The sequence below is a fragment of the Zeus faber genome (assembly GCF_960531495.2).
Source record: "Zeus faber genome assembly, chromosome: 3".
In the NCBI taxonomy this organism is placed as follows: Eukaryota; Metazoa; Chordata; class Actinopteri; order Zeiformes; family Zeidae; genus Zeus; species Zeus faber.
Window position 1 is genome coordinate 34,629,122 of NC_137190.1, and position 19,484 is coordinate 34,648,605.

Below are 19,484 nucleotides of genomic sequence, written 5' to 3' on the forward strand. Positions count from 1 at the left end.
CAACATTTATTTATTCGTTGTTACCATTGCATACTCTAATGTATTGTTTGCCCATTGCAAAACATTTGGAAGACTGGGTAGTACTGTTTATTACAGATCCTACTGAGTCACAGCATACAAATCTATATAATATAAAGTTTTTGAAGATTTTGTTACTGGACTCAGTGTTTATTACTGTTAACATTAATATGAAATTTAACATGTAATTCTCTCTCTCACTGTCTCTCTGTCTCTCTCTCTCACTCTCTCTCTCTCTTTCTCTCTCTCTTTCTCCTCTGCCTCTCATTGGACTGTGACTGACAGCACATGTGCTGGGACACTTGGGAGGGCTGGGACTGAAATTCTAACCCCACCATCCCGAGTCTCTGAGACATAACCTGGCTAACGGATTGGGAGAGGCTGTGGGAGACCCACACAGGGTGTGAGAGAGAGAGAGAGAGAGAGAGAGAGAGAGAGAGAGAGAGAGAGAGAAGAGTGCACAGGGTTGGAGAATTTCGGACTCTGTTGTCCGATAGTGCTACTGAGGAGGCCGTAGAGTTTTGGAGCGGCAGGATTTGGAGATTTGCGAGGGTGTGGAACGTCTGCTCTTGGAGGTCTAGAGGACGTCGAGTTGCAGGTTGTGAGTGAAGGAGGGGGAAAAAGGAGAAAGATGGCATCCTGGAAGTTGGCGGCTTTATGGCTGTTTGGTACCATGTTTTGCGAGGTAAGAAAAGCCTTCGCCGTCCCTGTTGTAGCGATTGCTGACCGGCCGGTTGATTAATTAATTGAGTAATGGGTCGAGTGATGTTCAAGTCGTTCATTACATGGTTGTGTATGGCGTTAGCTTCTTCCATACAGAACGAGGTGTCTCTTATGCTGTAGCACTTCTCTAGCATTACGACCAGGTCCACCAGGTTGAACACATTACAAGAAAAGGCTCAAACCCCGGGGTTGGTTTCCTGTCTGTTCAGAGAACCATCTTAGTGGAGCGATGACCTCAAGACCTCTACACCTGAGTGTTCTGTAAAGCCGAACAGCAACGGACTGTCATCAATACTGTCCCCCAAACCAGGGTGGATCTTTATATAAACATCATGGTTTGAGAGAATTGGACAAAGAGAGTTAGGGCAGGTCCCCTGGACCATGAAATCAGGGACAAATCGCGGGGTCTGTGCGGTCTATCAGAAAGGAATTTTTAACTTTTTTTTTTTTCCTAGGACATATTGTGTGCTATCACCGGGTGCGTTGCATTACATTTCACTGCATATATGTATGAAAGTATGTATATGTATGTGACAAATAAAAAATCTTGAATGTTGAATCTATAAAGAGTGCAAGATGTGACTCGGCAGATGTGTTTAAAAATTGGGGCCTGGGGCATCGTTAGCGGCCCCTCGTCATCATCATGACACCATTACGAGATCGGGGGAAGGGAACAAGATGTAAACAGCTGGATGACCAAATAACCCTTCAAAACAACATTCATCTTCCTATCATTGTTTAGGATTGGCTCTGGCTAGGTTTCGAGTGCGGAGGGGTGAGAGAAGTCGCCTCTGCAAAGGTCTCTTCTGTAATTGATGGTAAACAGTGTTCTCCAAAACCCGTCAAGCTGTTTTTTTGAGTCGGCTGTTTTATTTTCCACGGCAAATTGATGGCGGGCGCGTGTTGCCTCTTCGAACGGAACGATAGATCATTGAAACAGCCATGGAGGACGGCAGGTTTGTCACGGTTGAGGCCAAAGCCATGTTTCGGTCTAAGAGGGGGAAGCATGCACTTAAGCATAACTTACCGCTGGCTAACGTAACATTAAACCTTATATCACATTGCAGAAACTTGTCAGTTATACATTAATATAAAATATATAATTCTATATATTAATGTATAACCGACAAGTTTCTGCAATGTGATATAAGGTTTAATGTTACATTAGCCAGTGGTAAGTTATTGCATGCTTCCCCCTCTTAGACCGAAACATGGCTTTGGCACCAACCGTGACAAACCTGCCGTCCTCCATGACTGTTTCAATGATCTATCGTGATTTGATCACTCCCCTCTCATATTGCACCGAGAGATGAAATCCCGTTCAAGGGTTGGCTTGTTTGAAACAACAGCATCAGGGTAATAAATGAAGATCGAAGATAAAGATCGATCAAACGACGAATGGTTCAGCATCCAGTCATGGCAGAAAAGTTATTTGCTATCACGCTTTGAAAAATCTATTGAAATGGTCATCAAATCTAAAAAATGTTGATAAAAATTTGGCATTGGAGAGTGAGTCGGTAATGTTTCAAACTGGCCTGCTGCTGTGCGTGGGTTGCGGTAAGGAGTGGGCGGCAGCGACAGCTGTTCCCAGATGCATATGTGATGACATTTGTTCTGCTTTGTACCCCCCCCCCCCCCCCCCAGCGGAAAGAGGGGTTGGGCAGTCCCCTGGACCATGAAATCAGGGACAAATCGCGGGGTCTGTGCGGGCAGGCAGGGCCAGCTGTTGTTAAGGCCTCACTCATCGGAAACAATCAGTCAGTACCTTTGGAGCGTGTCCACTTCATCCAAGTGTCGAGGCAGACTAGCTGTCCAGTGAGTGGGAGAATTTAAGGAGGATGTAGATTAGCTGCTCTCCCACTACACAGCAAAGTCACTCTATGTATTCCGCTGTTATTTTACCAACTAAGATTCTAATGCAATGTAATCTCAACAAGCCTCTTCTTTTTGATTAGTCTCATTCACCCAAGCACATCTGTTGTGTGTCCATATGTAATGTCAACTGTGGTTTGTTGATCCCAAATCCCACAATATCGAGGGATTGCAAAGCTTTTGCCGAAGGTTTTGTCTGATGTTAAAATTCATTTTTCATATAATTTTTCTTATAGATGTGTCTTTTCACGGAGATGATAAAACTTTGTTTGATCACACCACAACTTAATCAGACTTTTATCTACTGGGACAGAAGGAGATCTAAAAGCATAAAAGCACCAGTTTGACCCATTCCCTATCTTGTGAATTTTGTTTTGGCTGAATCCAACATTCATAGCAACATTCCAACATTCAATCTGTGAGAAATAGAAATTATTACATTGGAAATTATTTTTATTTTATGTATATTCATTTTGTATTTAACTCATCATAAGTTTTGCAAGGGTTTGCAAGTTTTTGACCAAAACCACCTTTTTACGCCATAAAATGAACTAACCTAACCTAAATACGACCATAGTAAGTTCCTATTGAATTGAATTGCTATTGAATTCCTATTGAGGTATAAAAATGTTGAAACCGATTGATCCTTGACTATTTTTGGTATTAGGAGTAGGTATTCAGGGTCAACTATCCATTTGAGGTGGTCTTTTCCCCTCTTTGACTCCTAATTTACTTTTGTCAAACTATAAAAACCCCGCTCAGCATTCTTATAAAGACTCGGACATCTGCTCCTGGGTGGAAGCACACCCTTGGGTCTGGACACCCCCAAAAATAGGGTGTCCGGACCAGGTAGTCGTCGCTTGGCATGGCTGTGGGACCAACACTTCAAGCAAGACCTGTGACGAGGGGGTTGACCGGAGGAAACATGAGTGAGGGACACTTGTGTGACCCCCCAACCTCCCCAGTCCTGTGGCTCAAGACATTTCTTGGCATGCCTCCCCCCTTGCTGTGAAGGCCTTGACCATCTGACCTCTTACAGCACAGGTGGACAGTCCCCAACAGACGTACATTCCTCTGGCCTGCCACTACGGACAGCCTAGACTGTTGGTTTTTTGGCTCCTAGTGTGTAATCAATTTTTCTCAATTTGATATCTTACATAGTGATATATATTATATCAGTATGTATTCACTACCTCATAAGATACTACATTTTACACTTTCTTACCAATAGAAATGATCAGTCAACATCAAGTTAAGCCTCACTTTTTTTGCTTATAGCTTTTGACAATATAAATATTTTTGTTGAAATTTTTGCTCCCTATACATATCATATAGAATAGTATTTATTTATTTATTTATTTATTTATTTATTTTACATTATACAGTGGTACCTCGACTCACGACTGTAATTGGTTCTATAAGAATGGTCGTATGTTAAAACAGTCGTATGTCGAAGCAATTTTTCCCATATACACCACGCTCATATTTTTCTATGATTTCCTTCTTAGTTTCATTTGGAATCATTGCCTTTTTCTTTTTCCCATCATCCTTCTTCTTAGGGCTCAACATGAAGGGTGAAAATAAACAAAATACACAGCACAAACACAGTAAATATGAAAAAAATATCGATAAGTCACGAACTACGTGCACACACGATGTAGGTCGCCCACTGACTGACTGCTGACTGACTGCTGACTGACTGACTGCTGACTGACTGCTGACTGACTGCTGACTGACTGCTGACTGACTGACTGCTGACTGACTGCTGACTGACTGCTGACTGACTGACTGCTGACTGACTGCTGACTGACTGACTGCTGACTGACTGCTGACTGACTGCTGACTGACTGACTGCTGACTGACTGAATGCTGAATGGCCGCCGACGCGCTAACTGCAAATTTCCACGGCCGTATCTCTAGTCGATCGCAAGTCGATACAAATTTTTGCGACTATTGCTACTCGTATCTTGGATTAGTCGTAAGTAAATGTAGTCGTAAGTCGAGGTACCACTGTATTATATTATATTATATTATATTATATTTCAAATTTTTTGTTTGTTTCTTCATTTCCTCCTACTTGTGCCCTTAATAATTTCTCTGCACTGTGCTGTGCTTATCTGTATGTGACCATTAAAAAGTCTGAATCTTCAAATATACCTTGCGATGATTACGTGAAAAAGTTGTAGTGTAAAAATATTGTTTTTCCTTGACATGTGGTGAGAAATATTACACAGAACAAATGCTTCAAGATTAACTTCACAATCGATATTGGTCCAATGCAGGCTTTCTCACCTCAACACTTGCCCACGCCTAAATATTACCTTCCAGCTCTGTTCAATGTGTTTAGACATCGCTGAAATGTCATGAAGATGGCATGCTCTGGAAACTCCCCAAAGCCATGTAGGTATGTCGAATTGCAGTTGCAAATGCACGTCCAGAAATCGGACCTGGGCAGTTTCAAAGATTTCACGGTGAGATTATAATCCAACTAATCGCTGGGCAGAGCACGGAAAGTGATTTTTGATTTTCAACCGACCTAAATGATTCATGATATGATGGTGGTTGTGTTTACAGTATGCGTGTGGCCATGAATGTGTATGCATTTGAACGGGTGGCGTTCCAGGACCTCGACATGCGAGCTCCAAATAGCGGGGTGGCTCTTGACTAAAATAGTAATCATTTTGGTTATCAGTTTGGGTTGTCACAATAAATGGTTGAAACTCAATGGAGATAACAATGGAGGTATTTTTGTGAAGTTAATACAATTTGATGAATATTGATGATACACTGGAAAACCTTCTAGCAATGTTGTTAAGTGCATTACTGAGAACAGGGTTTCATTCAAAGCCCAAAAAGACTGTCCCAATAGAAAGTCGTCCATTGGTCAACTCTCAAATTGCCTGAAATGTTTTATTGTCTACCATCAGGCTATGAAAGGGTAGGCTTGGCGGTGTGGAGGTGGACAGGTTCAACGGTCTGTGTTTATGTCTGGGTAGGAGCCTCATCACGGTGGCACCATTATCGCTCCTAAATGTAGCTCTCCATAAACAGCCATGGTGGAAACTCAGCTTTCTCTCCAAATTGCAGCCTACAAAGTCCTGGCTGACTTTAAAATAAGATGAAGCCCTAAATAAATGATCATGTTAAGAAAAGGTGTCTCATCGTAATGAGTTTAAAGAATAGCTTTGGTATTTTTCAACCCAGGCTTTATTGAAATGTTGGCTCTCATAATTTATAACATAGCACATTTATAACATTGTTCATAGCACAACCTTGCTGAATATTAAGAAACTTACCACAAATACTTAAGACTTAAAAAAAAGATTAAATCACTCATTTGAAAAAGGGAAATTTACATTTTACTGTAGTAAATTTTCACATTTCTTAGTGTGATTTTGGACATGTTTTGAATAATAGAAACATCAGATTTTATTTTAAGCTTATTTTTGCAACTGCCACAGAACATCCAAAGCGTCACATTGCCTACAGTTGTTTTTGCAGTAGGAAGTGGCAGAACTCTCTGTTTCTAGTTTCTTACATTATCATGGATGTAGCCAACAAAGAGCCCATTTGCTGAAGGGCAAAAGAGCCAATATACCCCTGAGTTAATTCCTGGGTGGAAAAGTTGCAAAAACGTCTTTAAGCCATTTCAGTTGCAATGTCTTATAGTTCCCCAAATCATTGTCCAACTGACAAATGCATGGGTTCATTTGGGGGGGGGGGGGTCATATGTGAATCTTATGAATCACTTTGTAACATATCCCCATTCAAATTGAGGCAGTAACACACCCTCCCCTTAAGTGACAGACTCTAAGTGGCCGTGTCTTGCCGATCACTACATGGTGCCCAAATAAGTCATCCATGTTACTGCAAGGGCAAAAGGGTGAAAGGCCAGGCTGTAAAAGTATCTGGGAAAAGTCTTCAAAACAGTTCAACTGTGTGTGGTGTCATCACCCTGCCCTTTAGGGGGTGGTGGGGGGGCAGAGGGCATATACAGGTCCTGCTGAAGACATTAGAATGGTGGCTGGGCGTACCACTTACTAGACACAAAGAGGGTCAAATAGAACTGTGTGTAAATTAAAACAGCGTTCGTTATAAGCTTGTTGTAAGCTTGTTGTTGTATATACAGTTTATGATACATGGCATAGTCACAACACCGTTCACTTTTCCACTAATCATATATTTGTATTTGTTTCTAATGTATATCAATATGGCATGTTTTTGTATTTTCTTAGAATAATCTATTTCTATTTCATATTCAATTTCAATGCTGGTCCTTTACTAGCCCTTGGTTGATCCTTTGCTTTTAATTGATTTGATAAAATAAAGAGAAAACAAAAAAATATGGCTGTTTTATTTTCTTTACAAAATCTTAGAGTACTTCATACAATCGTCTGTGGATAAGAAATCCAAAAACGATTGTTTCAGGCATCTGTAACATAACTGCTATTCAAAGTGTTTTTCAACATCCTATTGGTTTTGAAAACACAGAAAGCCTCAAATGTAGACAGTTCCGACAATGGGAAGTCATAGAAGGAAAACCAACATCGGGTATCAAGAGTACACACTTTCCGGGTGACACCTATTCTGGGAATGCGAGCGTAAACATCCCTGCGAGCGCGCAGATGATGTTGACGGACGACGGTACCAGAGATGGGACAGTTTGAGGATGGAGTATATGGGCCAGTCCAATATTAGCCTGCTCTCCCCCTCTGCCCTAAACACGCCAGTCGTGGTTGGCAGCCCCCCCCCCCCCCACCCCCCTGTTACCGTCTCACGCCGAGGGAGGCATGCCGAGGGATCGGTTTCAAACCCTCCACCCCGCCCACGAGACAGGGGTAGGGCTGCCGGGTTGCCATTCAGGAAGCAAGGGTGCAATCCACTCATCAGTCATATTGATTCATGGCTCAGTTTATTGTAACATGCAGGATATTTATAATGTTCTTAGGGGGCGATTTACTTTCACTGGTCTGGTGGAAGGCCTCAGTGGCTCTCTGGGTGTCACAATTTTTCCTTTTCTCACACCAATTCAATTGAACATTTAGTCAATTGAACAAATATTACATGAAAATGGATTACAAGTAGTTTATCTGGTTTACACTACTAATGGCAGATAATCAGTAGATTGCTGCTTCTTTAGGTTTCATCCATTTCCCTCAGTGTTTTTGTCTTTCCTTGGATATCAATCGGTTTAAGGCCACTGGGTTCCCTTAAATTCCGTAGAACTTTGAGGATTGTCTAGGATTATTCGAAACTCGCCTTATTAGGTTGCCTTTCCGACCCGGCCATGATTTTGGAGTTGCTGTGGCGGTTTGTGAAGAGCTGCTGAATCTGCAGCATTCCAATGCGAAGAGGGCTCACAGCATCCTACTGGCATGTGTTCATGGGCGTTTATCATGTTTGTGTGTGTGTGTGTGTGTGTATGTGTGCGTGCGTGCGTGCGTGCGTGTGTGTGTGTGAGATAGAGACTGTGTATAGGAGTCTGACACCCAGCCTGACGATCCCACCCCCACCCATCCAGCCCCTAGTGAGTCAGGTGCCGAGCTGTGTGAGTGGGCATATGGGTGAGAAAGCACAGGAACCAGATCTATACTCAACAGCTGTCATGCGAGCTTGGGTGTGTATGTCTGTGTGAGTGCCTGCAAAACACTGTCCCGAAAACCTATAACCCTGTCGTGTGCTGCACACTCGCATGTGTGTGGCTATGTAGGAAAGTTAGAGTGTTTACGTTCCCTCGTCTTCAAATGATTTTGCACCCGGATCAAAGGGGGTCGACAAAGAGCTTTATTAGTCAGTGTAACCCGAATCCACCGTCCCTGAAAAAATCTGCCGCCACCACACCACCCCCCATCACCACCACAGATCCCATGGATTCCACATTAGAGACAGAGGCTTAGGGGCCAAGCGCTGCGATAGAGCCGTTCCTTCAGAGGGGAGATGTCGACGTGGCTTTTTTTTTTTTTCAACAGGTGCGATGCTCAGAGCGCCATTTGTCTCTGCTGCAGAGAGGTCCTCATTAAGATGTAACAGTGTGAATATTCTGGATATTCCAGAATATTCTGGAAGGAGGAGGGTATTCCCCGCAGTAGTGCTGTTGATGAAAATCAAAAATCTACCAATATTTACCCCATGGGGATTAATGAAGTGTTATCTTATCTTATCCTGAACTGAAAATCAAAATTTGTGCATTTCCTTTCCCGTCATTTAGGGGTGGAGCGCAGCGGAGAACCATGAACTCCAACCCGACGCCCTGCATCCGTGGAGACGACAATGGAGTGTGGGATTGGTCAGGGTGAGGAGGGACTGGATCATCCCTCCAATCAGAGTGCTGGAGAACAGCAAGCACGTTCCAGAAGATCTGGTCCAGGTAAAACGGTGCCATAGTTCCCGCCACCCTTTTGATACATTCAAAACTGAAACTGATATATCAGCCAATCAGAAGTTGCGGTGTCAAATTGGGCATAAGTTGTAGTGTGTTTTAAATACAGTGCAGAGATGGTTTGGGGGGCAAAGGGAAGTAGAACTGCAAGATAGTTATATATTACACACACATCATGTCAGATAACTCAACGGCGCCACACACTTCCACTCCCTTATGGGCCGGTTTTGCTGCCTGCTTCCTTGTTATGTTTCCCCCACCTCCCCTGCATCCACCTGTTGGGCTCTACTCTTCTATCCAATAGGGGGATTCAAGCCCATCACTCCTATATTTCTAGCTCACTAGGTAAGGCTATGTTTGCTGTACACCTCACCGGGAGTGATGAGCAGTAGAGTCCAGACTTATAAATAAATAAAGATAATTTTAAAGTGAATCAGTATATGTATATGTATATGTATGAAACATTTACTTCGGAGATCCACAAATTGAGGACTTTTTGAGAATGATTATGGGATTGGAAGGCTCCTCACGGTAGGTGGCAGAAGAAGAGTTATCAGGCAAGAGTGTTCATGAAGACTTACATAAATCTTGCCCTAAAAAGGAAAACTATTGGTTTTAATACGATTTTTCTTTTTTTCTGATGATAAACTCAGAATTCTTACTTTTTTCCCTTATAATTGTGAAAAAAAAGTCAGAATTAAATTCCATTATATATCAAAACTCTTTTTTTTTTTTCCACATGGCAATAGGTATTTTCAGCAGGTCCTCGGACTCTTCCCTAATTATGTGGGGGACCCGTATTAAGCATTTAAAATAGAATATTACTCTGTAACAATATAATGTCATTGTCCTTTTCTCTCCAAATCCTGAATTCTCATCCCATTGGCGTTGTTAGTGATTAATGATACAGCTGTAATATGTAATTCTCGATTCATTTTCTAAAAAACACAAGACATTTAGCCCAAAAAAAAAAAAAAGAAAAAAGACAGTTGAATTAAATGAGACAAAAATAGCCAGATATACAGAAATAGCCCAAAAAATACAGAAAATAAATAGTCAAATATATATATAAAAAAAACAAAACTGAATATACAAAATGTTGTAACCTATTTCAGGGGATTCCTTCAAATATAACAATATATCGGTTATAATCATGTTCAGTGTTACTCTCACCCCTGGAGGTTTCAGACCAACAACGCTGCCTCTTCTTTGACTCTATCCAGATCAAATCAGACAAAATCTTCACCAGCCAGGTCATCTACAAGTTGGAGGGACCGGGGGTAGACCAGGAGCCCAAGAACCTGTTTGAAATTGATGATAAAACGGGAGTCATCAGGAGCAAGCACCCGTTGGACAGGGAAAAACACCGCAGTTTCACGGTAAGAGAAGAGAGCGTCGAGAGAGTGTGAGTAACGTTCTGGATTGGTTTAAATCAGTGTTTCTCAACATGTCTTCTGCCATGGCACGCTTTTTACAATGAAACAATCCCAATGCACATCACTATCCTGTTAACAACTAAAAACATCACAAAAAGGTATAATTATTATTATAGCCTTATATTTAGTGATGCAAAATTTAGTTCGGAGCAGAACTTGTTGAAATGACTCAGTGCTCAGTGACTCACTCCGGTGACAAAGTGGTCGATATATATGGTATATATATATATATATATATATATATATATATACACACACACACACACACACATATACAGTATACACACGTGTGTCTAGTTGAATAACTGACTGTTCACTTGCTGCCTAATATATCCCAACCCTTGACAGGTGCCATATGTATATATACTGCATATAAAAACTCATATTCTTTGTGTGTGTGTGTGTAGTTGAAGGCCTTTGCGCTGTCTCCCAGTGGGGAGAGGCTGGAGAACCCCTCCACCATAGAGATCATGGTGCTGGACCAGAATGACAACAGGCCGGTCTTCACTCGTAACCAGTTCACTGGCACCGTGTCAGAGTTCTCTGTTCCAGGTACAGCCGCAACAACACACACACACACACACACACACACACACACACACACACACACACACACACACACACACACACACACACACACACACACACACACACACACACACACACACACACACACACACACACACCCCTTCGGAGGCTTCATTGCTTCATTCATGAGAATGGCGGTTCTAATGGGGTCCCTGCGTTTTGGGCCAGTGTTTTATTATGCCTCTTAATTTGTTTTTCATACTCTTTCAATATTTTGGTTGAGCCTCACAACAACTACAATAAATATATGAATTGCTATTATTCTACAAGTTCAAGGTCATTGGTAAATAATTTTTGGACTTATACTCCAATGTTCTTTTTGATGGGCTTCTCAGAATACTCCACCGTATGTAATCATGGGAAAAATAAATGAAAATGCATGCCAATAGGTAGGGACAAAAGGTTGGAAATCCAGAGACGACCTAATTTAGCTTGGTTAGATGGAGAAAGGAATACAAATGAACAGTCAATATTTCAAAACTTGACAGCCATTGTTATTATCCCGCTATCAGTCTCCAAGCACAGTCGCTTCTATTCATGTCTATTTTGTGGCATTCATTAAGGCCTACTTTGTATAACAATGAGATGCCGCTCATAAATGTAATCAGGGTTTTCAAATAAACTCGGGGACTATAGGGTCATAATGCCCTGTAATAATTGCTCATAATTGCTCATGGTCTGTTCCATCAAACATTGTTAAAGCAGTTGAGGATGTTTAATTTATACGGTATATATATATATATATATATATATATATATATATATATATATATATATATACACACATACATACATACATACATACATACATACATACATATACACACACACACACACACACACACACACACACACACACACACACACACACACAATATTCTGAATGTCTGTATCAAACAATGTTTGAGACTGATATGCAATACCACTCGGTCGGGAACTTATGCTCACCGAGATCTGCATTCGATCGTTCTTTTCCGACAGGGACATCAGTGATGTCAGTGTCAGCCACCGATGCCGACGACCCAATGACAGACAACGCTATTCTCAGCTACTCCATCGTTGGCCAGGAGAGTGTGCCCGCCAATGCTGTGACCAAAGTCATGTTCGGTATCAACAACCAGACAGGAACCATTTACACAAGGGACGTCGGCTTAGACCGCGAGGTAATGAACGCTTAGGACCCAAGACCATGACTCTCAACAATCTATGTTTAATACATTTTCCAGAATGGGGATCATTTCAGAATAATGACCTCAATTTTTTTTCCCCAGGTGGTGAAAAGCTTCAAACTCAAATTGCAGGTGGCCGACATGTCAGGCATGGGATTGACGAGTGAGGGTGTGGCCATCATACAGGTGTCTGATATCAACAACCACGCTCCTCAATTCAAGCCCAATACGGTGAGTTTATCGGAACTGGATTCTTTGACAAATTAAACTTTTAGTGGAAATGTAACTTTTACTATGGTGGTCTTTTATTTAAAGATTCCCTTTTGATGGAGTGGTAAACATGCATGATGTCATTATTCATCAAAGGGATGTCATAATATTTTTGTCTTTTTACGTAATTCCGTTTTAAAGCGGTAATCCGTAAACTCATCTGTTTGGCGGATTACACGGAAAGTCCCAGAATTAATTTGAAAACTTTTTTTTCAGGTTTCAAGTGACTTTCTTTTACCAAAAGTATGTCTTCTTCTGATCAACTGAATTGCTGTTTTTTTTTGATCACTTGAGTGGTATGGATATATTTTAGTTTTGTTCTTTTCTGTGAATTTTCATTCATATCAACAGTTTACCGACCACAACTAGTTACGCTGCGGGGTCCAGGAGGTCCATGCGGACAACGCGACCAACAATAGGAACAGCATATAAAGGAGCACATGCATAACGCGAATACATTGAATGGCTTTTTCTAAAAAGTTCAAGCTAAAACAATAACACTTTTTTTTTTAACAAAAGACTCTGAAAGATACAATTTTTTTTTGTATTGTTGAATGTAGTATAGCATGTCTGCAGTGGAGAACAGGAAGGACTACGAGATTGGCAGGGTCAACGTAACCGACAGAGATGATCGCGGCACGGGAAACTGGGAGGCCAAGTATACCATCGCCCAGGGTGACCCCGCCGGCCACTTCGCTGTCAACACGGACTCTGTCACCAACCAGGGTGTTCTGAGGGTGGTGAAGGTACAGTAATCCAGACTTGGTGAGCGGAAGAGTGCCCGGACGGGGGGGGAGAAGATTGCTGGGAATGCCGTTCATATTCTGCCTGAACGTTAGAATGACAACAATGACATTCATTTCATCCCATTACAAATTGGGTGTGGAATCAAATACTTGGACGCACGCCAACTCCCCAGCCCTTCCACAAGGCTATATTTACGAAGGGAATGTAAAAGACGCAGGCAATTACGTGGGATCACAGTAGTTTACTTTTTCTTTCTTTTTTCAAACTTCCAATTACATTATTTTTACTTATTTTGAGTCAAGCACAGAACCTATAGGCTCAGTTAAAAAAAATAAAAGATTTTTGAGATATTAAGCCTCAAGTTACAGGCGGTTGACAAAATAACAAAAACATTTTACTTTGAAGTAACTAAATACAAATAACAAATGCAGCTGCACTAAATGAATCATATTATGTTGATTGCCAATTGGCAGTATGTTTCAGCTATAAATAGGTCAAAGGAGTCACAGCGAGGAGTACAGAACCGTGAAGACTGAGCAATGGATAAAATAAATACAGTGCAAGCAATCAATCATATTCATCCTATTTCCTACATCTGGACGTGTTTACCTTTTGAGAAGCCAAAGTATGTCTTCCCACAAAATCTTTTAAAGATGATGCGGATCCACTATAGTATAGCTAGACGTCTTCCTACCATGGCTCCCCTAATGACCTGATCTGGACATCATTGAGGTAAATTTCCACCGCCTTCATTTCTCAAAGAACTGTAAGCGTTCTTCAAGAATGGCGTAATATCCCACTACATACCATTAAGGACCTTTATTAAGGCATTCCAAGAAGTATTTAGGTCCTTGATATTAATATATTGCTCTATAATAAAGGAGACACCTTATATATTGATATAAGGTGTCTCCTTTATTTTGTCCAACCCCCATAAAGACTCCCCCACACAACTCAACAAGTCAGTTCAGCAGTTGTCTCCAAGTAGAGACCCCCATGGTCCGGGTGTCCTTCCAAAGCCTTCATTGTTTCAACTTCTGATGTTGTCTGTTGTTTCCCAGCCTCTAGACTATGAGACCCAGGCGGAGTATGATCTTGTCCTGGTGGTGGAAAATCTCAATCAGCTAAGCATCAAGGCGCCAAACAGCCCTGTGAGCAGTGCTACCGTGCTGGTCGCCATCATGAACGAGAACGAGGCCCCCCGGTTCAAGGAGGACCCCATACAGATAATGGTTCCAGAGTCAGTGGTGCCCGGCACGGTGCTGAAAAGAAACTTGGCCTACGACCCTGATTACAACACCCTGCGGTAGGGACCAACCACAAAGGGAACATCCACAATTTTGCGTTTTGTATGCTGTAGTTGTATCCATAAGCTATGACTGAATATGCACCGTGAAAACCCTTCTGCCTTTTCACTTGGAGCAGGTACGAGATCAGCAGAGATCCTGAGAGGTGGTTGGACATCAACAGACATACAGGAGAAATCAGTGCCAGGAGAACGTTCAACATTCGATCACCTCACGTTAAAAACAACATCTACCACGCTGGCGTCAAGGCTACAGGTCCGCGACCCATGAAATGCTGATAAAAAATATTTTGAAATGAAGTGTCACGCAAGTTAAGCAAAACAGTGTGAGAGTACCAAAGGTCATGTTTAACTGATATCTGCACACGTTTACCCATGTAGATACTGCCGGTTTATCCACCACGGCCACTCTGGCCATCACACTGAAAGAGACCAATGACTTCCCACCTAAGCTCCTTCCCCTGAGTGGCACTATTTGTCGGGCCGCCGACTATCCCGTCTCCACGCTGGTACTGACGGCCGTTGACGAGGACCTGTATCCACACGCTGAGCCCTTCACCTTCGAACTCCCTGAAGATCTAGCCATCAACTGGACCATCATACAAGTCAACAGTAAGGAAAATACACTCGAGGCGGAGTTTGAGATAGATTGTAGTCGTTTTGTTCCTTGTAGTCCCTCAGCACGAAATAGGTTTTGACCACGACTTAGACTCACGGCGACTTAAGGGTTGAGGAGGAGGGAAGGGTGATCTCAGAGAACCCAACTGTATTTAGGAGATTAGGGAGGAAGTTAATGGCACTCTGAACAGCGTTGTCACACTGGCCAAAAAATAACTCGAAAAAACTGGGCACTTTGGAAGGCAGGCTACTACAATGGGGTAAAATGACCAATCGTAGTCCATACAACCCTCCTGGCATCCCTCCTCAGTCCAAATTGGGCTAATTTTGTGTAAAGGTGTTTTTAAACAAAAACGTGGCTTTGATGACCAACTTGATGAATTGTACAAGTTTGGGATATTGATTTGTTTAAAGGGGACCTATTAAGCTTTTCCTTATTTTCCGTCATATATATAATTTTACAATGTCCAATGTTCATATAAGACATGGCCAAAGTGTCAAATTAGGAGGTAGTTTACATGACAAATTAATAGCTGTGAACAAACGCTGAGGCTTCCGACTGCTCTGAACGCTTGGTTTTCCAAGTTTTTTTTTTTACTTTCCCGACAAAAGTAATTTTATTTCATTTTCTGACGTTGACATGAAATTAAAAAAATCTGAGAGTCCCAGTGCCTTATGATGCAGTGTCTGTGTCTCCCACAAGCTTGGAGCACGCAACCAAAGTTGGGACAAACCTTTAAATGAGGTCTTGTAGATCTAATATGAGTGAAGATTCGGTAACTGGATTGCTTATTTCTCGCGTCAAATTTGTTAAGAAACAGATTTTGGTGGACTGATAAGTTGAAATCTTTGAAAGTTACGGAGTAAGGAAGCCATGCTCAAATGCCATTGGCTCACAGAACCCAGAACTTGTGTTCAAACCCCATTGGCTCACAGAACTCTCGGGCTCTGGAGGTTGGCTCCTCCCATTTTACAGAGCATCAGGACCACAAAGGATTTAGAGGTATGTTATGCAGGCTAGTAGGCTCTAATGCATAATCTGAGTGCTATTTTCAGCACCTTAAAAAACATGTTTTCGGGACCTCAGAGACCTATATTAACTTGCGTAAAAAGACGCTTATTAGGTCCACTGTAGTTGGGGTCCTTCTACCGCCTCTGATAGCATCATCTTCCAACCAAGGAAATCGGGGACGGGGGTCAAGCCTACCCTGAGTATAACCCTTCTGACTCTCTCCATAAACTCTCTCCCTCTTTTGTCTCTCCCCCCCCCCCCCCTCTCCCTGCCATTCAGAAACCCACGCCTCACTTCAGTCCCTGCTGGAGCTGGAGGCAGGAGATTATGCGGTGATGGTGATGGTGTCGGATTCCGGCAGCCCCACCCTCAGTGCTTACGCCCAGGTCAACGTCACTGTGTGCCCCTGCGACCCCTTTGGACACTGCAAGTCTGAGACGGCAGCCATCTTCGGCTCCAGTGTGGGCATCAGCTTCATTGCCCTGATCATCATCATGGCCACCATTGCTCTCCTCCTGTGTAAGGCTATAGGTTTGCTATGAAGTAGTTGACTATCGCACAACAGGTATGCAGCAACTCTGCCCTTATCACCCAGATCCAGGTCAGGTGTGGCTGCTCAACCAGACCATCCCCACACCACAAAGTAATTTAGGCATCTGGCTTTGTCCAATTCTGACCAAAACAATAAGTGGACAGCGTTCCTTTGAAGGCTACCACCTCCAGTGTTCTTTTCATTTTTGAGCAATGATCATCTTTCGATACAACTTACTGCAACAGTACATCCATTCCACGGCCACAGCCAGACATTTTTGCCAAATAGTCAATTCGAGCACCAACAGTTCAAAACATCAAGTGGAGGTTAAAACAATACTTGGTTTTAAAAAAAAAAAAAAAAAAAAAAAAAAAAAAGTGAGGTATGATTATGCAATCTTCACTCAATATAATGAAAAATGTTCCATCCTGAGACTTGTGTTTGAGTGGTCACCTCCAAATGAAAAAAATCGGTTCTAGCTCGGAAAACATGTGGTGTACTCTGCGTTCCAATTCCAGTTTGATTATTTCTATTTCCCCCCCCCGACTGCAGTGCTGCTTCTCCTAGCCGTAGCGGTAAATACCTGCAGCAGGCATCACCACAACAAGAGAGGAACAGCTCTGCTGGTCGGGGAATCGGAGGACGACATCCGGGACAATGTTCTTAACTACGACGAGCAAGGAGGCGGAGAGGAGGATGAGGTGAGACCACACACACAAACAATGAAATGCTGCACCCTGTTCTTGACGACAGGCCTTGACTCCTTGTCTTAAATTTGGAATCATGTCCTACTATACACTCCTCTTCCAGAATGCCTTCAACATCGACCTGCTGTGGAACCCCAGTGACAGCCCCCCGGACCCGGGGTCTTTCTGCCCGGTGTTGGGCATTCCCCGAGGCAAGCAGCCCCTCAGAAGGGACGCTCCACATGACCTGCCCTCGCCGACCTACCCCAGGAGGCCCCCCGCGGACCCCGCTGATATCGAGGATTACATCAACGACGTGAGCGACTTTTTTTTTTTTTTCTACTTGACTGTAAAATTCTAGATATTACAGGAAATTATAAATGTTCTAAATTCAGACAGCTTAGAAAGGCGTAAAGAAGATCTTCGCCAGTATGTTGAGCCATGATTGTGATATACTGTATGCATATATATAACCCTAATTGATGTGTTATTTTGGGGGGTATTTGATGTGCAAGGTATTGCAAGCTCACAGTCACATTTCCTAAAGGTTCAGTATTTTTCAATTAAATACTAAAATGTTGGTTCCATCATTCATACCTGTCTATAGCACAACCTTGCTGAATGAACTACGATTGAGCAACAAACTACTCGGCTGCAGCTTCGCACTGTACTTAGATGCAGTCCAATTTGGAAAAGTGGAAAAATATTTGACTATCCTTTAAGTAAAAGCAAATCTTGATGGCTTCAAAGATGGCTTTGGTCAGTTCCCGCTGCTGTGGTCAGCATGTTTTTTTTCAGCTCCCTGACACCTTTCTTCTCCCCTTTCTTCTGTGTTCAGGGCCTGGAGGTCGCCGACAACGACCCAAATGTGCCCCCGTATGACACGGCTCTGATCTACGACTACGAGGGTGAGGGCTCGCTGGCGGGCAGCCTAAGCTCCATCGCTTCCGGCAGCTCTGACGGAGACCAGGACTACGACTACCTCAATGACTGGGGACCGCGCTTCAAGAAACTGGCCAACATGTATGACCCGCGCTAACCTGGGTTGACAACAGATGAACCTCAGTTTGAGACGCAGGCGACACATCGCCTAGGACTGAAGGACAATCTGAATGTATTTTAAACACATTTAGCCCGGGACTATACATACTTCTAGTTTTCCAAAATAAGAGATGGTATGGACCGGCCTGTGTCGTGATTTTGATTGTCTTCATTTGATTGAGGGGCAATTTCAGGATACAGCATATTATCAAAATGAACACCAGAAGAACACCAGGGAAGTTGGCAACAGTCAATGCAAAAGTAGACTTTGCGAAAGAACATCAACACAATTGACGATAAAGTGAGTCGTAGTTGTGCAACTATTGGAATTATACCAATGTTTTGGTATTTTGGCATGTTGTGCTTAAAGGAATCCAGTTTTAATTATCACTGGCGTTGCAAGACCCCTCTGCTACAAAGGCTCGAGGAGCAATCACGCTTGGCGATGTTGGTGTCGTTTCTATGGCTTCCTTTAGACGTCACTATTTGTCAAAAATTGTCCAAGGTTACCGATTGTGCCTCTAAATTTTCCACTTACTATGGCTTACTTGACCACTTGAGAATTGTGCATGCAGAAAAAAAAGAATCAGAATGTGTTGAACGGTACATCCACTTCAAGGATTGTTAACCCATATTTTCATCAACCCGATTTAGTAATCCTCCATAAGATCAACAACACTAGAGATTGGAAGACCTTTTAAATGTATATTTTTCTTTTTTATATATACACAATTAATTATTTTGTATGATACATTTGCATTGATAGTTTTATTTTGTTTTCAAGCAAATATGTTTTCATATTTATCCTTGTTTTTCCTCTCCCACCGTGAATACTTCATTCCAGTGTCCAGTATCTATGACCAGTCAAATAATCAATACAGATATTTTACCAGGTAATACTTGATGTGATCAAAGTGTGTGGCTGTAAACGCTTTCATTGTTCTTTTGAAATATTTTCAGTTTTGTTTTTTTAGCTCGTTTAGATTTTACTCTCATTCGAAAAGATTAAATGTTTATCTTTTATTTAGTGTGTACTGTCATCTGTAAAAGGAGACTTTCCTGGCCGTGCTTGATTTTACACAATTAA

General features: G+C 42.3%; 1 protein-coding gene across 1 annotated transcript; it reads left to right on the top strand.

Annotated features, from left to right (window-relative positions):
• Positions 1 to 454: 454 nt before the first annotated feature.
• On the top strand, positions 455 to 19,420 carry cdh15 (cadherin 15, type 1, M-cadherin (myotubule)). Its single transcript, XM_079997432.1, has 14 exons — positions 455 to 703; positions 8,822 to 8,980; positions 10,216 to 10,371; positions 10,836 to 10,980; positions 11,998 to 12,179; positions 12,288 to 12,416; positions 13,016 to 13,201; positions 14,264 to 14,508; positions 14,628 to 14,764; positions 14,890 to 15,120; positions 16,418 to 16,657; positions 17,223 to 17,371; positions 17,481 to 17,672; positions 18,195 to 19,420. The coding sequence occupies exons 1-14, from the start codon at positions 650 to 652 to the stop codon at positions 18,393 to 18,395; spliced, it is 2,406 nt and encodes an 801-aa protein (XP_079853558.1). The 5' UTR covers positions 455 to 649; the 3' UTR covers positions 18,396 to 19,420.
• The last annotated feature ends 64 nt before the right edge of the window (positions 19,421 to 19,484 follow it).

Coding starts and splice junctions, on each gene's coding strand:
- cdh15 (XM_079997432.1), top strand. CDS start 650: ATGGCATCCTGGAAGTTGGCGGCTTTATGGCTGTTTGGTACCATGTTT. Junction 8,981..10,215: donor TTCCAGAAGATCTGGTCCAG/GTAAAACGGTGC, acceptor GACTCTATCCAG/ATCAAATCAGACAAAATCTT. Junction 15,121..16,417: donor GACCATCATACAAGTCAACA/GTAAGGAAAATA, acceptor CCTGCCATTCAG/AAACCCACGCCTCACTTCAG.